Source organism: Sinocyclocheilus grahami, unplaced genomic scaffold (genome assembly GCF_001515645.1).
Source record: "Sinocyclocheilus grahami isolate Dianchi unplaced genomic scaffold, SAMN03320097.WGS_v1.1 scaffold84.1, whole genome shotgun sequence".
Lineage (NCBI taxonomy): Eukaryota > Metazoa > Chordata > Actinopteri > Cypriniformes > Cyprinidae > Sinocyclocheilus > Sinocyclocheilus grahami.
In genome coordinates this window covers 152,897-172,829 of record NW_015505263.1, presented here as the reverse complement: position 1 = coordinate 172,829, position 19,933 = coordinate 152,897, and the positions used below count along the sequence as shown (strand labels likewise).

At 35.9% G+C, this 19,933-nt stretch overlaps 1 protein-coding gene and 1 long non-coding RNA gene across 2 annotated transcripts in view; both read left to right on the top strand.

Annotated features, from left to right (window-relative positions):
- Window positions 1-15,262, top strand: part of LOC107586628 (nesprin-1-like) — a 122,246-nt gene extending 106,984 nt beyond the window's left edge. The window contains exons 114-127 of the mRNA XM_016274082.1: window positions 1,432-1,557; window positions 1,637-1,792; window positions 3,273-3,431; window positions 3,543-3,709; window positions 4,179-4,341; window positions 4,430-4,617; window positions 5,170-5,320; window positions 5,395-5,577; window positions 6,130-6,267; window positions 6,350-6,541; window positions 7,420-7,435; window positions 8,632-8,657; window positions 9,810-9,868; window positions 14,312-15,262. Coding sequence (XP_016129568.1) covers window positions 1,432-1,557; window positions 1,637-1,792; window positions 3,273-3,431; window positions 3,543-3,709; window positions 4,179-4,341; window positions 4,430-4,617; window positions 5,170-5,320; window positions 5,395-5,577; window positions 6,130-6,267; window positions 6,350-6,541; window positions 7,420-7,435; window positions 8,632-8,657; window positions 9,810-9,868; window positions 14,312-14,561 — 1,974 coding nt within the window. The 3' untranslated portion in view covers window positions 14,562-15,262. The remainder of the gene's footprint in view (window positions 1-1,431; window positions 1,558-1,636; window positions 1,793-3,272; window positions 3,432-3,542; window positions 3,710-4,178; window positions 4,342-4,429; window positions 4,618-5,169; window positions 5,321-5,394; window positions 5,578-6,129; window positions 6,268-6,349; window positions 6,542-7,419; window positions 7,436-8,631; window positions 8,658-9,809; window positions 9,869-14,311) is intronic.
- A 1,383-nt stretch (window positions 15,263-16,645) lies between these two features.
- LOC107586572 (uncharacterized) lies at window positions 16,646-18,008 on the top strand. The gene is made up of 2 exons (XR_001609376.1): window positions 16,646-16,682; window positions 17,058-18,008. It is a non-coding gene; the product is annotated as an uncharacterized lncRNA (long non-coding RNA).
- Window positions 18,009-19,933: the final 1,925 nt, after the last annotated feature.

Genomic DNA, 19,933 nt, shown 5'->3' with positions numbered 1-19,933 from the left:
TATATATATATATATATAATTATTTTTATTATTATATAATTATTATTTTTTCTGTAGAAAATCTACAATCTAAAATCTAATAATAATGGTTAGTGCTGTCAAACGATTAATCGCATACAAAATAAAAGGTTTTGTTTGCATAATATACTGTATGTGTGTGTTCTGTGTATATTTATTATGTATATATAAATACACACACATACAGTATATATTTAGAAAATATTTACATTAATATCATTTATATTATAAATAAATATATTTAACATATAAACATAACATATTTTTCTGAAAAATATACATGCATGTGTGTTTATTTATATCTACATAATAAATATACACAGCACACATACATATCTTATGTAAACAAAAACTTTTATTTTGGATGTGATTCATCGCGATTAATTGTTTGACAGCACTAGAAATAATAATAATTTTTTTGTCATAATTTATTAGACAAATGATATGAAACCCTGAATATTACACTATAGTGTTCCTAGAAGTTCTTGCACTTTGTTTGTTTGTTTAAATACATATTTAGTTGCTAAATATAAAACTTAAATAATTATAGTAATGATATAAATGTAAATATCATAAATAATATTAAAAATAAATATTAGTTAATAATAATAATATTAAAATAAAAGTTAAAATACTAATACCACTATTATTATAGTCAACTAAAACTGAAAATTAGATTTAGATTTTAGATTGGAGTTAGATTTTTTGTTTAAGCTAGTTGTCAAAGCAATATTTCTTATTTTCATTTAGCCTTTTTTAGTTTAAACGTAAAGTAAAAATTTATAAAAAATATATTCAGACATTTAAAATTAAAAATGGCATAAGCATAACAAAATTACTAAAAATGTAACTAAAATTCAGATGAAAATAGAAAATGTATATATATATATATATATATATATATATATATATATATATATATATATATACAGTATATATATAGAGAGAGAGAAATTTCACTAGTTAAATAAAAAATTCTAAAATAGGGTGTTTTAGTTTATTGTAAATTGTATTGTACTTTTCCTGTCACCCTAATTCTGTCAAATATATCTTTCTAGTTAAAAATGTAACTAAAATTCAGATGAAAATAGAAAATGTATATATATATATATATAGAGAGAGAGAGAGAGAGAGAGAGAGAGAGAGAAATTTCACTAGTTAAATAAAAAATTCTAAAATAGGGTGTTTTAGTTTATTGTAAATTGTATTGTACTTTTACTGTCACCCTAATTCTGTCAAATATATCTTTCTAGCGGTTCCAGTAGTTATTTTGCTCTCAAACAAATGCATGAATTTGTCTACATCCCTACCCTAATGAGCTTAAAGCTTGTTTTCAGATGATAGAGCAATGCATGATACTGTAATTGTTCAGAATATCTTTTATGTTTTTATCTTGTTTCAAACTGTGTGTAGGATTGGGAGAGATGTGAAAAAGGTATCGGAGGATCTCTAGAGAAACTAAGAGCTTTTAAACGCCAGCTGTCCCAGCCGCTTCCAGATCGCAATGAGGAGCTGCAGTCTGAACAAATGCGCTGCAAGGTATGCAGAGTTCAGATTCAGTGAGGGAAACTGAATAACAGTGAAATGATGAGAAATAATAAACGCCCACATCCCGCAGGATCTGGAGAGCATGTTTGACGGCTGGAAGGAGGATTTGACCCATCTGACGGTGTTGAGAGAGTCTCTGTCCAGTTACATCAGTCCTGAGGATCTGCGTGTGCTGCAGGAACGCATTGAACTCCTGCACCGCCAGTGGGAGGAGATCGGTCACCAGGTACACTCAGTAACCTCTGGCCGTTAGGTGGCGCTGTTTCACTACATATGCCTGCGTTGTTGCTTTCAAAACCTTCCTAGACATCATAGGCACATTCAAACTAATGCTCTCTGGGCTCCATAGGAAGCTCATTAGATTTTATAACACATTTTTTAAATCACCGTTTTCAAACATTACTGCATCAGAGTTTGTTTTGCAGAACATATTATCATATGTTTTTTAGGGCTGTCAAAAAAAAATTCGAACTTCGAATATTCGTCGAATAAAATAAAATAAATCCACATTTGAATGCAAAAACGTTGCATTCGAATTTTAGGTCTGCGTCAGCCGTCAGGCAGCCTTATCAGTGGCGCACGAGATGCGATGACGATGTAAGTGTCATTGCATTTGAATGCTTTTGTTAGCCTATCCAGTTGAACCCACTAGATGCGGCGCTGCTACGTTGTTCATTCAATATATAGTGGAAAACGAGAGCATCAGTGTGGAGAATATGTTGTTTACGGTGAAACCGAAACCAAGCCGTTCACACAAAACGCATATTTATCACATTTTCTAGCGGGGCATCTATCAGCGTTGCACTCGCGTCTCACACAAGAGAGCGGCATGTTTAGAAAGCCATGTAAAATTAATGCAAGTTCAACTTTTAAAAAACATGTCTCAAGACTTTATGGCGGTTTTTCCCCATCCCACTCTATCTCATGTTTTTAAATGAAGAAAGTAGCCTACTCTTTGTGATTGGTTTTCGGTCCTTTGTATTAAACTATACATACATGCATGGTGCTGTTTTTTTTCTAATTGTTTAAGCAACTTTATTAATTATATATGGTTTATAAACATTATTTTAAACATTATGCACTTTTTTTCAAAGATAGTCGTGTTATTTTATTACGCTTTGAAGAAACGTGCATAATATTTTGCTCGATGCGCCCTCTTGTGACCTCAGGAGAAAAGCTTTTTTCCCCCTAACTGAAATTATGCCTTATAAATTCGAATATAATTCGAATTTTGATTATATTTAAGTGGAAAATTCAAATTTAGTTTTTCAGTCGTTTTGACAGCCCTAATGTTTTTGCTAGTAGAGAGCAATGCAAAGCACTCAAAGTGAAACTTGAATGCGAAGCATGAAGAGTTTTATGCACCTTCTGTGTTTGTGGCATCCGGTGCGTGAGCTGAGACACCACAGGATGTGAGCGTACGTTTGATATCTCAGTAGAGACATTTAACTGTAGGGACAGGCTGTCAGAAACTCTTCACTCATGCTGTATTCTTACTGATGCTCTGGTAAGGCTTTTGCCTTTCCTTCAATATGGTTTTGGGAATGTGTAACTGTGTTTATTTACACTTTAATTTTGCACATTATAAAGATACAGAGAGACGTTGTGGCTAAATATTCAATTGAATCTACTTAGATTTGGTTTAAATGCTCAACCATATTTTGAAATTACTGAAGGCCAATGTTTTTGTGTATTTGTCTGTGCAGTTGTGTCTGCGAAGGCAGCAGGCGAGTGAGAAGCTGAATGAATGGGCCATCTTCAATGATAAATATAAGGAGCTGTGTGAATGGCTGACGCAAATGGAAAGCAAAGTATCCCAGAATGGAGACATCAGCATCGAAGAGATGATTGAGAAATTACGAAAGGTAGCGATTAAATGTTACATTTCTTTTGTGTTATATATATATACAGTATATATATATATTTATATATATAGAATGTTAAACATAATGGGAATGTTTTTCCATGTCCCTCAGGACTATCAGGAGGAAGTGGCGGTGGTTCAGGAGAATAAACACGAGCTCCAGCAGCTGGGTGAACGTTTAGCTCGGGCCAGTCATGAGAGCAAAGCCTCTGAAATTGAACACAAACTCGGTAAAGTCAACGAACGCTGGCAGCATCTGCTCGACCTCATTGGGGCCAGGTACTGTAACACACACCGCGATGTGGTTGGCATTATCAGCACTATTTCACACAATTTGTACTCAAAATTCATTTTTTTCTAATTCAATAATGATTGAGGTTTGAATCTGCATTGTGTTTCAGTTACATTTCCTTTTTAATTTAGTTTGTTTTAATTATTTAATTTTGTGATTTTTTTTGGGAATTTTGTCATTTTGTCATTTTTATGAATTTTTAATAAATATTTCTTGTCATGTCTGTGAATTTTTAATTTCAGTTTTAGTTGTAATTTTAGTACATCAAGTTGCTGAATGGAAGTGAGAAATGCTGCCTTGGCAACTAGTCTAGATCAAATAAGCTTAGAATTTAAAATAAAATGTTTATATTTTATTTTAGATCATGTTTTCTTTATAGTTCGAGTATAGATGTAGACACAGTATATCGTGTCAGAAATAGTGAAAAGGCTGATGATATCTGTGTTGTTTATTCAGGGTGAAGAAGCTGCGGGAGACTTTAGTGGCCGTTCAGCAGTTGGATAAGAACATGAATAGTCTGCGCTCTTGGCTCGGCCACATCGAGACTGAACTGTCCCGTCCCATCGTGTACGACACCTGCGACTACCAGGAGATCCAGAGGAAACTGGATCTACAGCAGGTACACACACACACACACACACACAGTGAATTCAAAAAGCATTTTGTTTGTTTGTTTCAGATAAAACATTATTGTGTCCTTCGTTCAGGAGCTGCAGAGAGACATCGAGAAGCACAGCACAGGTGTGGCGTCTGTGCTGAACCTGTGTGAGGTGTTGCTGCACGACTGTGACGCGTGCGCTACAAACGCCGAGTGTGACTCCATCCAGCAGGCCACACGCAGCCTGGACCGCCGCTGGAGGAGCATCTGTGCCATGTCCATGGAGAGGAGACTCAGGTATGACCCATGAATCACACCGCATACCTTTTATTTTTATATTTTTATTAAATTTGAGTTTGTTTTATTTTTAGTTCTGTTTTAGTTTTACAAATGTTATCTTAAATTTGTTTTATTTCAGTTAGTTCCCAAAGCAACATTTCTCATTTTAGTTTGTGTTATTTTATCTATTTCAGCTTTATTGCAGCCTTATTTCAATGAATGAAAATGATTTTTTATAGTTTTATTTATACTTAAAGTTAACGATAACAATGCTAAATACACCTTTGTGTTGTTCATGTTGTTAATGACAAATTTAAACCTAAATTTTGTTTATTATTTTATATTTTGTATTTTATTTTCATAGTTTATTTTTAATCGTTTAATACAGAAATTGTGCTAAATGTCAAATTTAAACAAATTTTGCTCAACATTTTATATTTTTTAATGTTAATCTATTTCAGCTTTATTGCAGCTTTATTTCAATTAATGAAAATTATTTATTTTTTAATAGTTTTATACAATAATTGTGCTAAATGACAAATGTAAACCTACATTTTGCTCATGTGAAAGGATTGAGGAGACGTGGCGTCTCTGGCAGAAGTTTCTGGATGACTTCTCTCATTTTGAAGAGTGGCTCATGTTGTCGGAGAAGACAGCCGCGCTGCCAAACTCTTCAGGTGTCCTTTACACTGTTGCCAAAGAGGAGCTCAAGAAATTTGAGGTGAGATCATCCAGACTGAATTAATGTAGTATTGTTGAACAGATTTGTGATATTAACGCTCTGTGTTTCTGTAGACGTTCCAGCGGCAGGTGCATGAAAGTTTGACGCAGCTGGAGCTGATCAATAAACAGTATCAGAGACTGGCACGTGAGAATCGCACCGACGCCGCCTGTAATCTGAGAGAAATGGCCCACAACGCCAACCAGCGCTGGGAGAACCTGCAGAGACGAGTGTCATCTGTCCTACGCAGGCTAAAGGTACAGAGCTCATTGATTCCTTTTACACCACCATTTATACTCAGTTGATGCTTAGACAGTCATCACTTTGATACATATTATAATAACACAAATCTGTGAAAGAACTTTCTGTCTTTGTTTTTTACCTGCTCATTAAAATCAGAAGTTAATTCAAAAATAATTTATCAAATGCATAACAATGTCCCACACTAATTATAACCATTTCTTGGAAATATAGTTTAACTTTTAAATTGTGTATTTATTTTAAATAAATAGTTTAATGTAACTTTTAAATATTGTACTAACAAAAAAAAAAGTATTAAATATACACATAATATAATAAATCATAAAAGTATTATATATATATATTATGTACATTCTTCAATAAATCAATATATAATACATGAAATAATATAATCCAAAGTTATATTTTTGTAAATTAACCTTTTAGTCCAATTGGGTTAAATCAGCTGTTGCAAAACAAATAAATATGTATTATTATATAATAATATTAATGATTTTATTAAATGCAAGTGAATCTGATTTTTGAAGCATTTGTTATGTCCACCGCAGCACTTTATATGTCAGCGGGAGGAGTTTGAGACGGCACGCGACTGTATCCTGGTCTGGCTGACAGAGATGGACCTGCAGTTAACCAACATTGAGCATTTCTCCGAATGTGACGTCCAGGCCAAAATCAGACAGCTGAGGGTACGTCTCTGGCCTTTATTACTGCACGTGTTCTCCATATCTCCTGTGTCATTCTCTGATGGAGGTTCTCTTCTGCGTCCAGGCGTTCCAGCAGGAGATCACTCTGAACACAGCAAAGATTGACCACATATTCCAGCAGGGTGAAGCTCTTCTGGAAAAGAGTGAGCCGATAGATGCTGCTGTGATGGAGGAAGAGCTTGAAGAACTGCAGCGTTACTGCCAGGAAGTGTTTGGACGTGTGGAGCGCTACTACAAGAAACTTATACGATTACCGGTACTTTAAATACAGCAGATGCTTTTTCTGACTGATATTGGAGTCCTCTTCCATTCTCCTTCAATTTGTTTCAGATTTATTTATATGTACCTACATACCTATTTATTTATTTATACATTTGTTTGTTTTTTGTTTATATTTATTTTCATATCTATATGTACCATTTTCATTTATATTTACCTTTTTGTTTATGACTTCCTTTATATATGTATTAATTATTTACTCATTCATTTATTTGATTTTTTTATATTTATTAATTAATTAATTTTATTTTATTTTAATATTTATTTATATTTACATTTATTTTAATATTTATATGTACCATTTTTATTTACATTTACCTTTTTATTTAATATGATTACTATAATTGTTTTTTTATTTTTATTACTATAAAAATTTACATCTGCATCTTAACTCAAGCTACTACTACTGTCAAATGTGCATTTCTAAGAGACAAAAATATTATTAATAAATATTATGATTTGAAACAACATCACATACAAAACATGCAGAAACTAAGAAATAAATTTGTCTATTAAGATATTTATTTTGTTAAGGAAATTTAACAGTCTGGTTTCTACAACTTTCACTTTGGAGCAAAAATATGGCTTTAAACTTGAAAGAATTAAAGATTTGACATATACACCATGATAATTATCGATAATGACTGATATGAAAAAAATTTGTTTTGGCCATATCGCCCAGCCCTACTACTATGTCCAAAGGAAGAATTTTACATATCAAGGTCAAATTTGAATTTGAAATCACAGAAAAATATTTTTACATAAAGAAAATGAAGCCTAATTTTTTTATTATAAAGCAATTTCCCCCCTGAAATTCTCTTAATTGTTAAACATCTGAATATTTTTTTAAATTAGATTCACATTGCTGGATGTTTGTTTAAATCTGTTATTTTATTATTATGTATACTATTATAGTATTTATTAATATTCTGATTTAGCTTTTACTTTTTATTTCCAGTGTTTCTTTCAGTAGTTTAAGTTGTAGTCATTTTATTAGTTTTTATTTAGCTTGAATTTTTTTTTTGTTATAATTTTAATACTTTCAACATTTTATTTCAGTCCGTTGTCAAAGCAACATTTCTTATTTTAAAAGTTTTTCATCTAATATTTCTATTTTTTCAGCTTCTTTTCAATGAACAAATTTTTTTTTTATAGTTTTAGTTAATAGTATCAACACTGGTTTAAAATAGCGTTTTGTGCATTTTTAAAAATGCAAAATTTAAATAATATTTTTGCATCACAGTAATGAGAATGGACATAGTCTATTAATTATAATTCTGTAGTAAATTGCCATGAAAATATGTTAATGCAAAAAAGCTTTAAGTCAGCAGATTTTAAAACACACGTGACCTGCTCAAAATGATCATCCAATGAATCGGTCTATCACTATCAAATCTCAGTTTGTAATAAGAAAACAATTCCTAATCGAATTGCCTGGATAAATAAAGGTGGTTTCAGTGGCCTGGTGCTGTGTTTGCGTGTGGACGAACGGCCTAACCACGTAGAAAAAGCTGCGGTTTTAAAAAATAACCGCGTTCGTGTGGACCGGGCCTGAGCTTGACACCCCTGCTATATAGCAGTATTAAATTAGACATAATTATATATAAAAATGACAGAAACACATAACAAAATTGCTAAAACTTAAACTAAAATCTTCTTGTTTGTTGGTTATCCATCATAAACTTAAGAAACTTAAATGAAACTAACTAAAACTATTAAAAATAATTTTCAGTAATTGAAATAAAATATAAATATTGAAAATCCTTAATACTGAACATCCTAAACTTAAAATCTTAAACTTGAAATCCTAAATTTAAAAAACTTAATTAGAAATGTTGCCTTACTAGATTACTAAAACTGCAATAAAAATTTATTAAAGCTGTATAGAAATACAAAAAAATAATAATAATGAGGAAAACACAGATTATAAACCTAAACTAAAATGAAAATGAAAACTAAAAGTATAAAAATGAAAGTTATTAAAAAATATTAATAAGTACTGTAAAAGTATATAAAAAATACTAAAATAATACTAATGCCATGATATTCTTTGAACCACTGTTATAGCGAGCACTCCCAGTCGCCAGCGATCGGTAACACATCACCCTCACGTTCTGTTGGGCCCTTCAGAGATCAGTGTTTGCTTGTCACGTTGAGCTGATAGGTTGACACTTGAATGTACCTGGAACTTGGCCTCCAAAAACACACTTGACACCTTATTAGTATGCTCAGAGTTCCTCCAAAACTCAAGACCTTCCCAGCATGCTCTCCTCTAATGCAAGAGCTGAATCAGAACTGGAGATACTACATCCTATTGATTGATCTTTTACACAACTAGTCCCACCCGTATCACAGCCCTAAATTCTGGCTTGGTTTGTTCCTCCACTCATTTCCCACATTCATGTTTATTCTAGATTCCCACACTGTAGTCATCAAGGAATACTGGTTCTATGAAAAAACAAAACATGTCCAGGTCATATTTAACCTCAAAATTTAGCATTAAGAAAATGAAGCCTTTTTGGTCCATTAACATTTTATGATTATAATGATTATAAACATTATAATGACATTCAAACACATTTTCCTCTCACATTGTTACTGTAATGCATCCAGATGTTTTATTAGTTTTTTTATATTTTTTATTTTTATTTTTAAGAATTCTCATCAGATTCTCATTACAATAATACAATGATGCATAAGTCAACAAACTATCACTGTAATGTATGTATATTTTACATTTTTAATAATTAAAATAATTAATTAAATTCTAATAATTATATGAATTAAATTCTAATAATTACAATTATTAGCTTATCATGCTACTTAATTTTTGTTTGTAATATTTATAATACTTAATGATAATATAATATAATATAAAATATATATATATATATATTTTTTCTAATAATAAAAAAATTGTTTTAAAGCTTTTTCCTGTATTATGGCCTTTATGTAATACACAATTTCCTGCATAAAATATGACCTGTGACATTCTCAGAAAACAGACAAAATGCCCTTTAAAAGCTTTTTCAAATATTAAAGGATCCCTTGTTGGCAAGGTGGTTTTTCTGAGAAGGGTGTCATGAAGAACCAGTTTCTTTGTCTCCATAGAAGTGCTGTCACCCCCTCATTTGATTTTGTTGGTGCTCTTCTTTTTTTGGGGTTCTTTCATCAGTAGCTTTGTCTTTATTTGCCTGGACTGAAACATTATTTCTTTCTTTTACCCCCCTGTTCATTGCAAACAGCCACGGGGCAAAAGTAGTCTGTCACAGCCCGGAGCCTTTGTGAGCAGTCCACTTCACAGGTACCTTTCTCCTGGTTTCTAGAACACTTGGAAGATAATGGAACTCAACCCATGACCTGACCGTAGGCCCCTAGCTCTAATGGCTCTGGGTTGACCCCTAAGTGGACAGTGTCCTACAAACCTGACAGACCTGCAGCATGTCACGCATGCAGAAATATTAGCAACCTACAGGCTCATGCTGATGACTTCCATCATCTTCTGTGATTCTAGACACTGCTCAGCTTAGGGAGCTGAGATAGACACTACATGCACCAGACCAAAAGCGTGCTTGTTTTCTATATTTTGCGGCTGTAAATATGGATGTGCTAGGCTGCTTGCTGCTGAGCCGTTCATTTTTCTTGTCTATTCAGCAAGCGTCTGCAATGAACAATCTTGGCAACTTTCTCTTTTTCTCTCTCTGGTGTGTCACATCTGCTCTTTCACCGACTAATCAATCATCTTCTCCCTCCTCCAATCTGCCATCCGTGCAGTTTGATGACATGCTAGAGAAACGTGACGTGCGTTACAGAGGACTCCCTACCGTGGGACTGTTCTGATAGGTGCAAACAATCTGATTTCCCATGTGTCCGCATGCAGTGGGTTATGGACTTTTTAAAGATTTTTTTAATTATAAAATAAGTTTAATAATGATCATATGTTATTTTAATACAAGATAATTGAAAGGAGCAGCAAAATCTGGTTTACCATGATGTGTCAGCATTAATGATGGTTAATCACACATTTTTTGTAGTGGATCATAGTAAAATTCTAGTTTAATAATATTTATTTTTTATATAATAAAATTGTTAAGATTTTATATTTTATAAGATTTATATAGTTAAGATAATTGTTTATTTTAAAAACTATTGTCCCATAAGTATAAATAATGCCAGTGTGTCCTCTTTAAAAATTCATATTTACAATATAATTACCACATTATAATAATTTTTTTGTGTGTTTTTATTATAGAATGTTAAAAAATATATATTTTTTCGTATTAAACGTGGTTATTCACAAACAGCTGTTTTGTAGTGGGTTATGGTGAAATGACAAGAAGTTAATTTATTATTAAATAATTAAGTTAAATAATTAAGTATATTTTTTTATATATTAAATATAAAATAATCAAGTATTTTATTTTGAAAGAATTGTTTGAGATTACGATTATTTTTGAATATAAGTCTGTTGTCCCATTAATATAAGACGTAATTCCATTATGTCCCCTTTAAAGATGTGCATTCACAATAGAATTACCAAATAATGTTATAATAAAAATCTAGCGTAGCGTTAGTTCTGGCAGGTCACGTTAGTCAAGCTCGCATCAGCTGACTCTCAGCTGATCCCCATCTACCTATAGGAATACGACACCTATCTAAGCATTCACATATAAGGTCCTTCAGTATTATCAGCAGTTTTCGCATTGCTCAATAGCTAATTACCCTCCTCCATCCCCAGCTCCTCCTCTGTCAGTCAGGATTCAGCCTTCTGATTATCCTTTGAATCAGACTAATTCTAAAATGTGTACATAACATTGAACTTAAACGATATCTGCAATACATTTATGTTGGTTTTGTTCTGTTATATTTTGAGTTAATAATATAAACAAAAAGAGAAAGATGAAATATTTTATATATTTTGGAGACCTTTCTTAGAAGATCTATACAGCATTAAATTGCAGTAAAGATGAGTAACTCATGAATTATTGATTCAAGGAAGCCAGATTAAATCATTAGTACATCATAATTTGTGTCTAAAGCAATGTAGTGAAGTAGACTGATTATTCCAGTCAGCTTGTCTGGTGTAACCAAGGTGTAAGTATCTTTCTTAAAAGCACAATGTTGATTGCCATTAGGCAACAGCACTCCCAAACTATAGCTATACATTAATGAAAACACTGCCTTAAACTGAAAACTGTTTTTCCTGTTAGTATGCTCTCTGCTTAACAGCGCTTTAACAAAAAGGCATATTTATAAATACAAAAAAAAAAAATGGCCCTTTTGCTTTTAAACGCTACTAAAAACTTCAAACTAACTATCTGTGTCAAGCTTGGGCAGCTAATGTGTTCCCAAAGGTCATATAACAGTGTTAGGAAAAGATAAATATGTACAAGAAAAATGCAATTCCATCCAATAAGCCTATTTACATTCTTAAAAATAAAGGTTCCAAAAGGGAAGCCATGCAACTGAAGAACCATTTTTGGTTCCACGAATAACCTTTTTATCCACTATAAAGAACCTTTTGTGGAATGAAAATTTTCCATGGATGTTAAAGCTGCAGTCCGTAACTTTTGGCGCTCTAGCGGTTAATAAACAGAACTGCATGCGTCTCACGGAAGAACATTGTAGCCGGAGCTACTTCTCTCTGTGTCACGGTCACGGTGTGTGGAGGCAGGCAGGATGACGAGGATTCAAATAAGGATATTTAATGTAGAGACAACAAGGCAGATTTGGGTAGATGAGAGACACACTCGGGGTAACAGTCACAATAATCGACAATACTAGAATACAAGAGAACACAATGAGGATAATTAACTAATGATTGAACGGGCTAAACCAACAAAAGGGGAAGAAACAGTCCACAGGGGCATTACATTACTCCCCCCTCCCAGAAGGTGCGTCCTCGCACCATAGAAACAGAGGGAGGGGCGGAGGGGGACTAGGAAGAGGGAAAAAGCAGTGGATGTGAGATGGTGACGGGGAAGGCAAAGGGCTGGCAGGCAGACCAGACTGGTGGAGGTTCCGGCGGAGGACGAACTTCCAGGAGGAGGACGGCTAACAGAGTCCAGGGAGGTGTCGATGGAGGAAGCCAGGGAGACGTCGATGGAGGGAGGAGCCAGGGAGACGACAGGAGGGAACCGGAGCAGGAGGAGGAGCCAGGTGGGACCCAGGCCACAGCCATAATAGCAGCCCACAATGGAGCGAGGAGGAATGTCCACCGACTCCAGGGGGCCGACCAACGGCGGAGGAGGAGCCCGAGCCGGAGAGCCAACGAGCCAGGGGGATGCCGAGGATCCGGGGGGGCCAGGGTGGAGCCGAGGGCTCTGGCGACCGAGGCGGAGGTCCAGAGATCCACGGTGGAGCCAGAGCGACTGAGGACCAAGGTGGAGTTGATGGGAGGAAGGAGCCCAACGGAGCCGGCAGGACAGAGCGACGAGGCGCAGCCAGAGGAGAGGAGTCCAGAGGCGATGGCGGGTCGACGCCCGGTAATTGCTTTTCCTAATTGTTTTCACCTGGTTGAGTCCCAAACCCTTTGGGTCAGTGATCAGCCGGAGGGACGAGGGAGCCCGGTGGAGCTGATGGATCGATGGGTGACGGTGGAGTGGGCTGACCTGGGGATCAGGGGCCCTTCCTGGGCTGACCTGGGGATCAGGGGCCCTTCCTGGGCTCAGGTTTATGCTCCATACTGCGGGGAGATGGTGGGTTGGGCTCAGGGTCCTGAGTGGGGCTGGTGTTGTTGTCCACGGTCAGCTGGGACTTGCAGGACACCAGCACCCACTCGATGAAGGTGGCGAGGCTCTCTCGAGGACCATTCCCAGACAACTGCTCTCGTGTGGTGGCGTTTAGTCCAACTTGATAGAAGGTACAGAGGCAGTTGTCCGGGTAGTGCGTGAGGTGGGCCAGGGACAGAAAGTCGTCTGTGTGGTCCTCAAGAGAGCGTTCCCCCTGCTCCAGCAGGAAGATTTGGAAGGCGGGGTAATCCATTATAAAAAATAAAAACTGACAAAAACCGGGAAAACAAACGAGGGGAAAGACGCCGCTATACTTTACTTTTTTGGTTGGTTATTCTGTCACGGTGTGTGGAGGCAGGCAGGATGACGAGGACGACAAGGATTCAAATAAAGATATTTAATGTAGCGACAACCAGGCAGATTCGGGTAGATGAGCCACACACACTCGGGGTAACATTCACAATAACCGACAATACAAGAGACAGGAACTTATAGGCCAGATAACGAGGGGCAGACAGGTGAGCACACTGAGGATAATTAACTAATGATTGAACGGGCTAAACCAACAAAAGGGGAAGAAACCACAATAAACAGTCCACAGGGGCGTTACACTCTGTTTATGTCTATGACGAATCACACAGGTACTAGGCTACTCCGCAACCTACCCGAACCAGTCTAAAATAGTCAGAATATAAACATTTATTATAGGTGTACCGTAATGATTCAGGATAAACCAAAAACACGGTTTGGAAAATGGATTCATGGTGTACTCGCTTATTATATAAATTTTGTTCATTTTGAACACAAAAAAGTTACGGACTGCAGCTTTAAAGGTTCTTCATGGAATCATCAATGCCCAATATCCAGTGAACCTTTAATTTTAAGAGTCTTTTGTGAATCTACAAAGCCCATTTCTTTAGCTACCATTAGGAATAGCTAGATAACCAGTGTAATTTCTCTCATTCACCTAGTTTTACATCTGAGCATTTCTACCTCTTGTGCCGTCTCATGTATAGCAGGTCTCGCAACGCCGCTGGATCCGGTTCCTCCCATTCTGACGAGGAAGAACCACCATCCTGGTACAAAACCTTCCTGAAACGTGTCCTCTGGGCCGCACTCCCGCTGCAGATCTTCCTGCTGCTGGTGCTGGTGGTGGCCTGTCTTGTGCCTACGTCTGAGGACCACTGCAGCTGTGCCCAACTCAACAATTTCACCCACTCCTTACACCCAATGCTCAGCTACACCAAGGGGCCTCCGCCTATGTGAGCTCCACTTTGAAGTCAAGACGGCAGCTCAGCGTCAGGTTTCCCTCTAAATTGACAACTGCCGTTGAGTTTGGCAGCCATTATCGTGTCCTTGTACAGCAAATACAGCTGCTAATTTTACAGTATGTCACTCTGAGTCTCGTGTAGATGTTAGAACGAAGCCTATTGCACTGAAAACTGCTGTCAGATAAGTGTCGTTAGTGCTACTGATGTTCTTCCATGTTTGATGTGAAGGAGGAAACTAGAGCGTAGGATATTAACTCACTGTGAGTTAATCAGGTCTTTTTTAATCATGGAAAGATCAAGTTTATTGCGAAAAAACTGAAAGGTGTTGGGTTGCTTGTATCAAATGAATAACTTGTAAAAAAGAGAAGATAAAACATTTATGAACTCTATATTGCAATTATTTTTTTTATATGTATTTTTTGCATGTGTTCATCCTTTGGTTTTAAAACAATCGTTGATTTTATTGGATTAGTCATTGTTTATTTTTTCATTTTTGATCTTAACTAACCTGCTGTAATATTCAAGGTAACTGTGTCATGAATATACTTTACTGAATGCAAACCACTGATATCAAAGAAAAGGATATTTATGTATGTACATAAGTACTTACCTAAGAAACCTTCGCAATGAAAATACACCTATGATATACACATAACCTGTTGATAAGGATTTTTCATTACAATTAAAGACTGAATGACCATAATTTGTTTAATTGTGAATCATAATTATTTTCTTACCTATTTGCTGATGGAGTCGCAGTTTAAACACTGAAATGATTTGCTCGTAATATTTACAGGGTTGTATTACCCAGTTAACAGGGAACGTTCTCAGAACTTGACTAGGTTCTGTTATGAATGAACATTCTTCCAGGAACATTAATAGAATGTTCATTTAAAATGATCTGGTCTTTAATAAAAATGTTTTTTATACATTGTATTTATACAGAAAACATTCAAAAGTAACTTCCCATGTTTGCAAAAGGATAAAATGGAATGTTCTCTTAGTGTTCTCACTAACATTTACAATTTTAAAACATTAACTGGATGTTTTGAATGTTCTTAGAATATTCAGAAACAACATTTCTCTATCTTACTGGGAACATTAGCTAAACATCCTTAGAACACGTTTTTTGTTGGGTAAACACATCAAATCATTGCATTCTTCCATTAACCCAGAGTCTCATTTATCGCAACGAACATGGTAAACATCTCTTAATATTTAATGAAATACTTTCCATTAATATGATGCATGCATAAAATGTGTTTATTTGGTTACAATACATTTACATTTAGTCATTTTGCCGACGCTTTTATCCAAAGCGACTAACAATTGGGGAATACATAAAGCAATTCTTATCCAAAACACCACAAATGACCAGAGAATATAGGGACCTGTGATTGGAGTTTTTTGTATTTGGTCTGCAGGATGGCCAGCTCCTCACGCACCGTCTCAGTGGCCTGTTTAGAGTGTGTGAGGGGCTGCTGGATTACAGACTCCTCCATTGCCAAACCGCTGTCAGTCAAACCTGAATACTGACAGACAGAGCCTGATGCATCTATAGCAACTGTAACATTCACCCAGCTAACAGGGAACATTTTCAGAATGTTCTGGCAAGGCTGTCTCTCAAAGTTATGAACAAATGTTCTTCCAGTAACATTAGAATGTTCGTTCAAAGGATTTCTGGTTCTGGTTTTAATACTATTCTCAAAATGTTTAAAAAAGCACAAATCTTCACCAAATTGCATATGGCTTGTTGATCAAAACTGATGAGTCGATTCTCACTTAAACTGTCAAACTCTTCACAACTTCTCAAACATTTTTCATCGTGTAAGCCATCACATTCAAAACGATCCATTCAATTATGAAGGATATTTAATGTAGCGACAACCAGGCAGATTCGGGTAGATGAGCCACACACACTCGGGGTAACATTCACAATAACCGACAATACAAGAGACAGGAACTTATAGGCCAGATAACGAGGGGCAGACAGGTGAGCACACTGAGGATAATTAACTAATGATTGAACGGGCTAAACCAACAAAAGGGGAAGAAACCACAATAAACAGTCCACAGGGGCGTTACACTCTGTTTATGTCTATGACGAATCACACAGGTACTAGGCTACTCCGCAACCTACCCGAACCAGTCTAAAATAGTCAGAATATAAACATTTATTATAGGTGTACCGTAATGATTCAGGATAAACCAAAAACACGGTTTGGAAAATGGATTCATGGTGTACTCGCTTATTATATAAATTTTGTTCATTTTGAACACAAAAAAGTTACGGACTGCAGCTTTAAAGGTTCTTCATGGAATCATCAATGCCCAATATCCAGTGAACCTTTAATTTTAAGAGTCTTTTGTGAATCTACAAAGCCCATTTCTTTAGCTACCATTAGGAATAGCTAGATAACCAGTGTAATTTCTCTCATTCACCTAGTTTTACATCTGAGCATTTCTACCTCTTGTGCCGTCTCATGTATAGCAGGTCTCGCAACGCCGCTGGATCCGGTTCCTGCCATTCTGACGAGGAAGAACCACCATCCTGGTACAAAACCTTCCTGAAACGTGTCCTCTGGGCCGCACTCCCGCTGCAGATCTTCCTGCTGCTGGTGCTGGTGGTGGCCTGTCTTGTGCCTACGTCTGAGGACCACTGCAGCTGTGCCCAACTCAACAATTTCACCCACTCCTTACACCCAATGCTCAGCTACACCAAGGGGCCTCCGCCTATGTGAGCTCCACTTTGAAGTCAAGACGGCAGCTCAGCGTCAGGTTTCCCTCTAAATTGACAACTGCCGTTGAGTTTGGCAGCCATTATCGTGTCCTTGTACAGCAAATACAGCTGCTAATTTTACAGTATGTCACTCTGAGTCTCGTGTAGATGTTAGAACGAAGCCTATTGCACTGAAAACTGCTGTCAGATAAGTGTCGTTAGTGCTACTGATGTTCTTCCATGTTTGATGTGAAGGAGGAAACTAGAGCGTAGGATATTAACTCACTGTGAGTTAATCAGGTCTTTTTTAATCATGGAAAGATCAAGTTTATTGCGAAAAAACTGAAAGGTGTTGGGTTGCTTGTATCAAATGAATAACTTGTAAAAAAGAGAAGATAAAACATTTATGAACTCTATATTGCAATTATTTTTTTTATATGTATTTTTTGCATGTGTTCATCCTTTGGTTTTAAAACAATCGTTGATTTTATTGGATTAGTCATTGTTTATTTTTTCATTTTTGATCTTAACTAACCTGCTGTAATATTCAAGGTAACTGTGTCATGAATATACTTTACTGAATGCAAACCACTGATATCAAAGAAAAGGATATTTATGTATGTACATAAGTACTTACCTAAGAAACCTTCGCAATGAAAATACACCTATGATATACACATAACCTGTTGATAAGGATTTTTCATTACAATTAAAGACTGAATGACCATAATTTGTTTAATTGTGAATCATAATTATTTTCTTACCTATTTGCTGATGGAGTCGCAGTTTAAACACTGAAATGATTTGCTCGTAATATTTACAGGGTTGTATTACCCAGTTAACAGGGAACGTTCTCAGAACTTGACTAGGTTCTGTTATGAATGAACATTCTTCCAGGAACATTAATAGAATGTTCATTTAAAATGATCTGGTCTTTAATAAAAATGTTTTTTATACATTGTATTTATACAGAAAACATTCAAAAGTAACTTCCCATGTTTGCAAAAGGATAAAATGGAATGTTCTCTTAGTGTTCTCACTAACATTTACAATTTTAAAACATTAACTGGATGTTTTGAATGTTCTTAGAATATTCAGAAACAACATTTCTCTATCTTACTGGGAACATTAGCTAAACATCCTTAGAACACGTTTTTTGTTGGGTAAACACATCAAATCATTGCATTCTTCCATTAACCCAGAGTCTCATTTATCGCAACGAACATGGTAAACATCTCTTAATATTTAATGAAATACTTTCCATTAATATGATGCATGCATAAAATGTGTTTATTTGGTTACAATACATTTACATTTAGTCATTTTGCCGACGCTTTTATCCAAAGCGACTAACAATTGGGGAATACATAAAGTAATTCTTATCCAAAACACCACAAATGACCAGAGAATATAGGGACCTGTGATTGGAGTTTGTTGTATTTGGTCTGCAGGATGGCCAGCTCCTCACGCGCCGTCTCAGTGGCCTGTTTAGAGTGTGTGAGGGGCTGCTGGATTACAGACTCCTCCATTGCCAAACCGCTGTCAGTCAAACCTGAATACTGACAGACAGAGCCTGATGCATCTATAGCAACTGTAACATTCACCCAGCTAACAGGGAACATTTTCAGAATGTTCTGGCAAGGCTGTCTCTCAAAGTTATGAACAAATGTTCTTCCAGTAACATTAGAATGTTCGTTCAAAGGATTTCTGGTTCTGGTTTTAATACTATTCTCAAAATGTTTAAAAAAGCACAAATCTTCACCAAATTGCATATGGCTTGTTGATCAAAACTGATGAGTCGATTCTCACTTAAACTGTCAAACTCTTCACAACTTCTCAAACATTTTTCATCGTGTAAGCCATCACATTCAAAACGATCCATTCAATTATGAAAAATTGGTATACACGCATGTATATTCCATAAATATCTGACATTGACATTGTTTGTACTGTCTGCTAAATTGGCAAATGACCTCTGATTGCAATACAATTTGAATCAACCATTCAACCATTTAACCAATCAAGTTTGGGAGCATATATATGTAGATTGCCCACAGCACAATCACTAACATTTTTTGAGAATGCAGGACTTCCACAACCCTGAACCGCAGCAACATGCTCCTGGAAGAGCAATTGGAAGACGTGTACGAATACGTGGTGGTGGTGTTAGAGGAAGACATAATAGAGGAAGAGGTGGAAATAGAAGAGTCAGCGTTTCTGATTAAATCAGAGCCACACTTGTGGATCATGTCATAAATCGCGGTTTTACAACGGAAGAGGCTGGTCGAAGAGTACAGCATAATGTAAACTGGTCCACAGTGTCATCAATTGTGCAAACTTTTCGTAGGGAAAACCGGTAAATATGTATTTCTTTTTGTTTTACAGTATGTAAAGCATTTTTATAAACAACAATATTGTAAAGGTAAATGCAAGTCTATTTGTACATTCAATAGAACTGCACAACAACCTCGAGCTGGTGGCAGAGCAGCAGTAGTTAACCATCAGCAAGAACAAGAAATTTGCAACATGGTCATAGCCAACAACTCCATCAGGCTAAGAGAGATCCAAAGTGCAATCATAAATGACAATGTCTTCGCAAATATAAATTCTGTCAGCATTTCCACCATAGACAGAGTTTTGAAAAGACA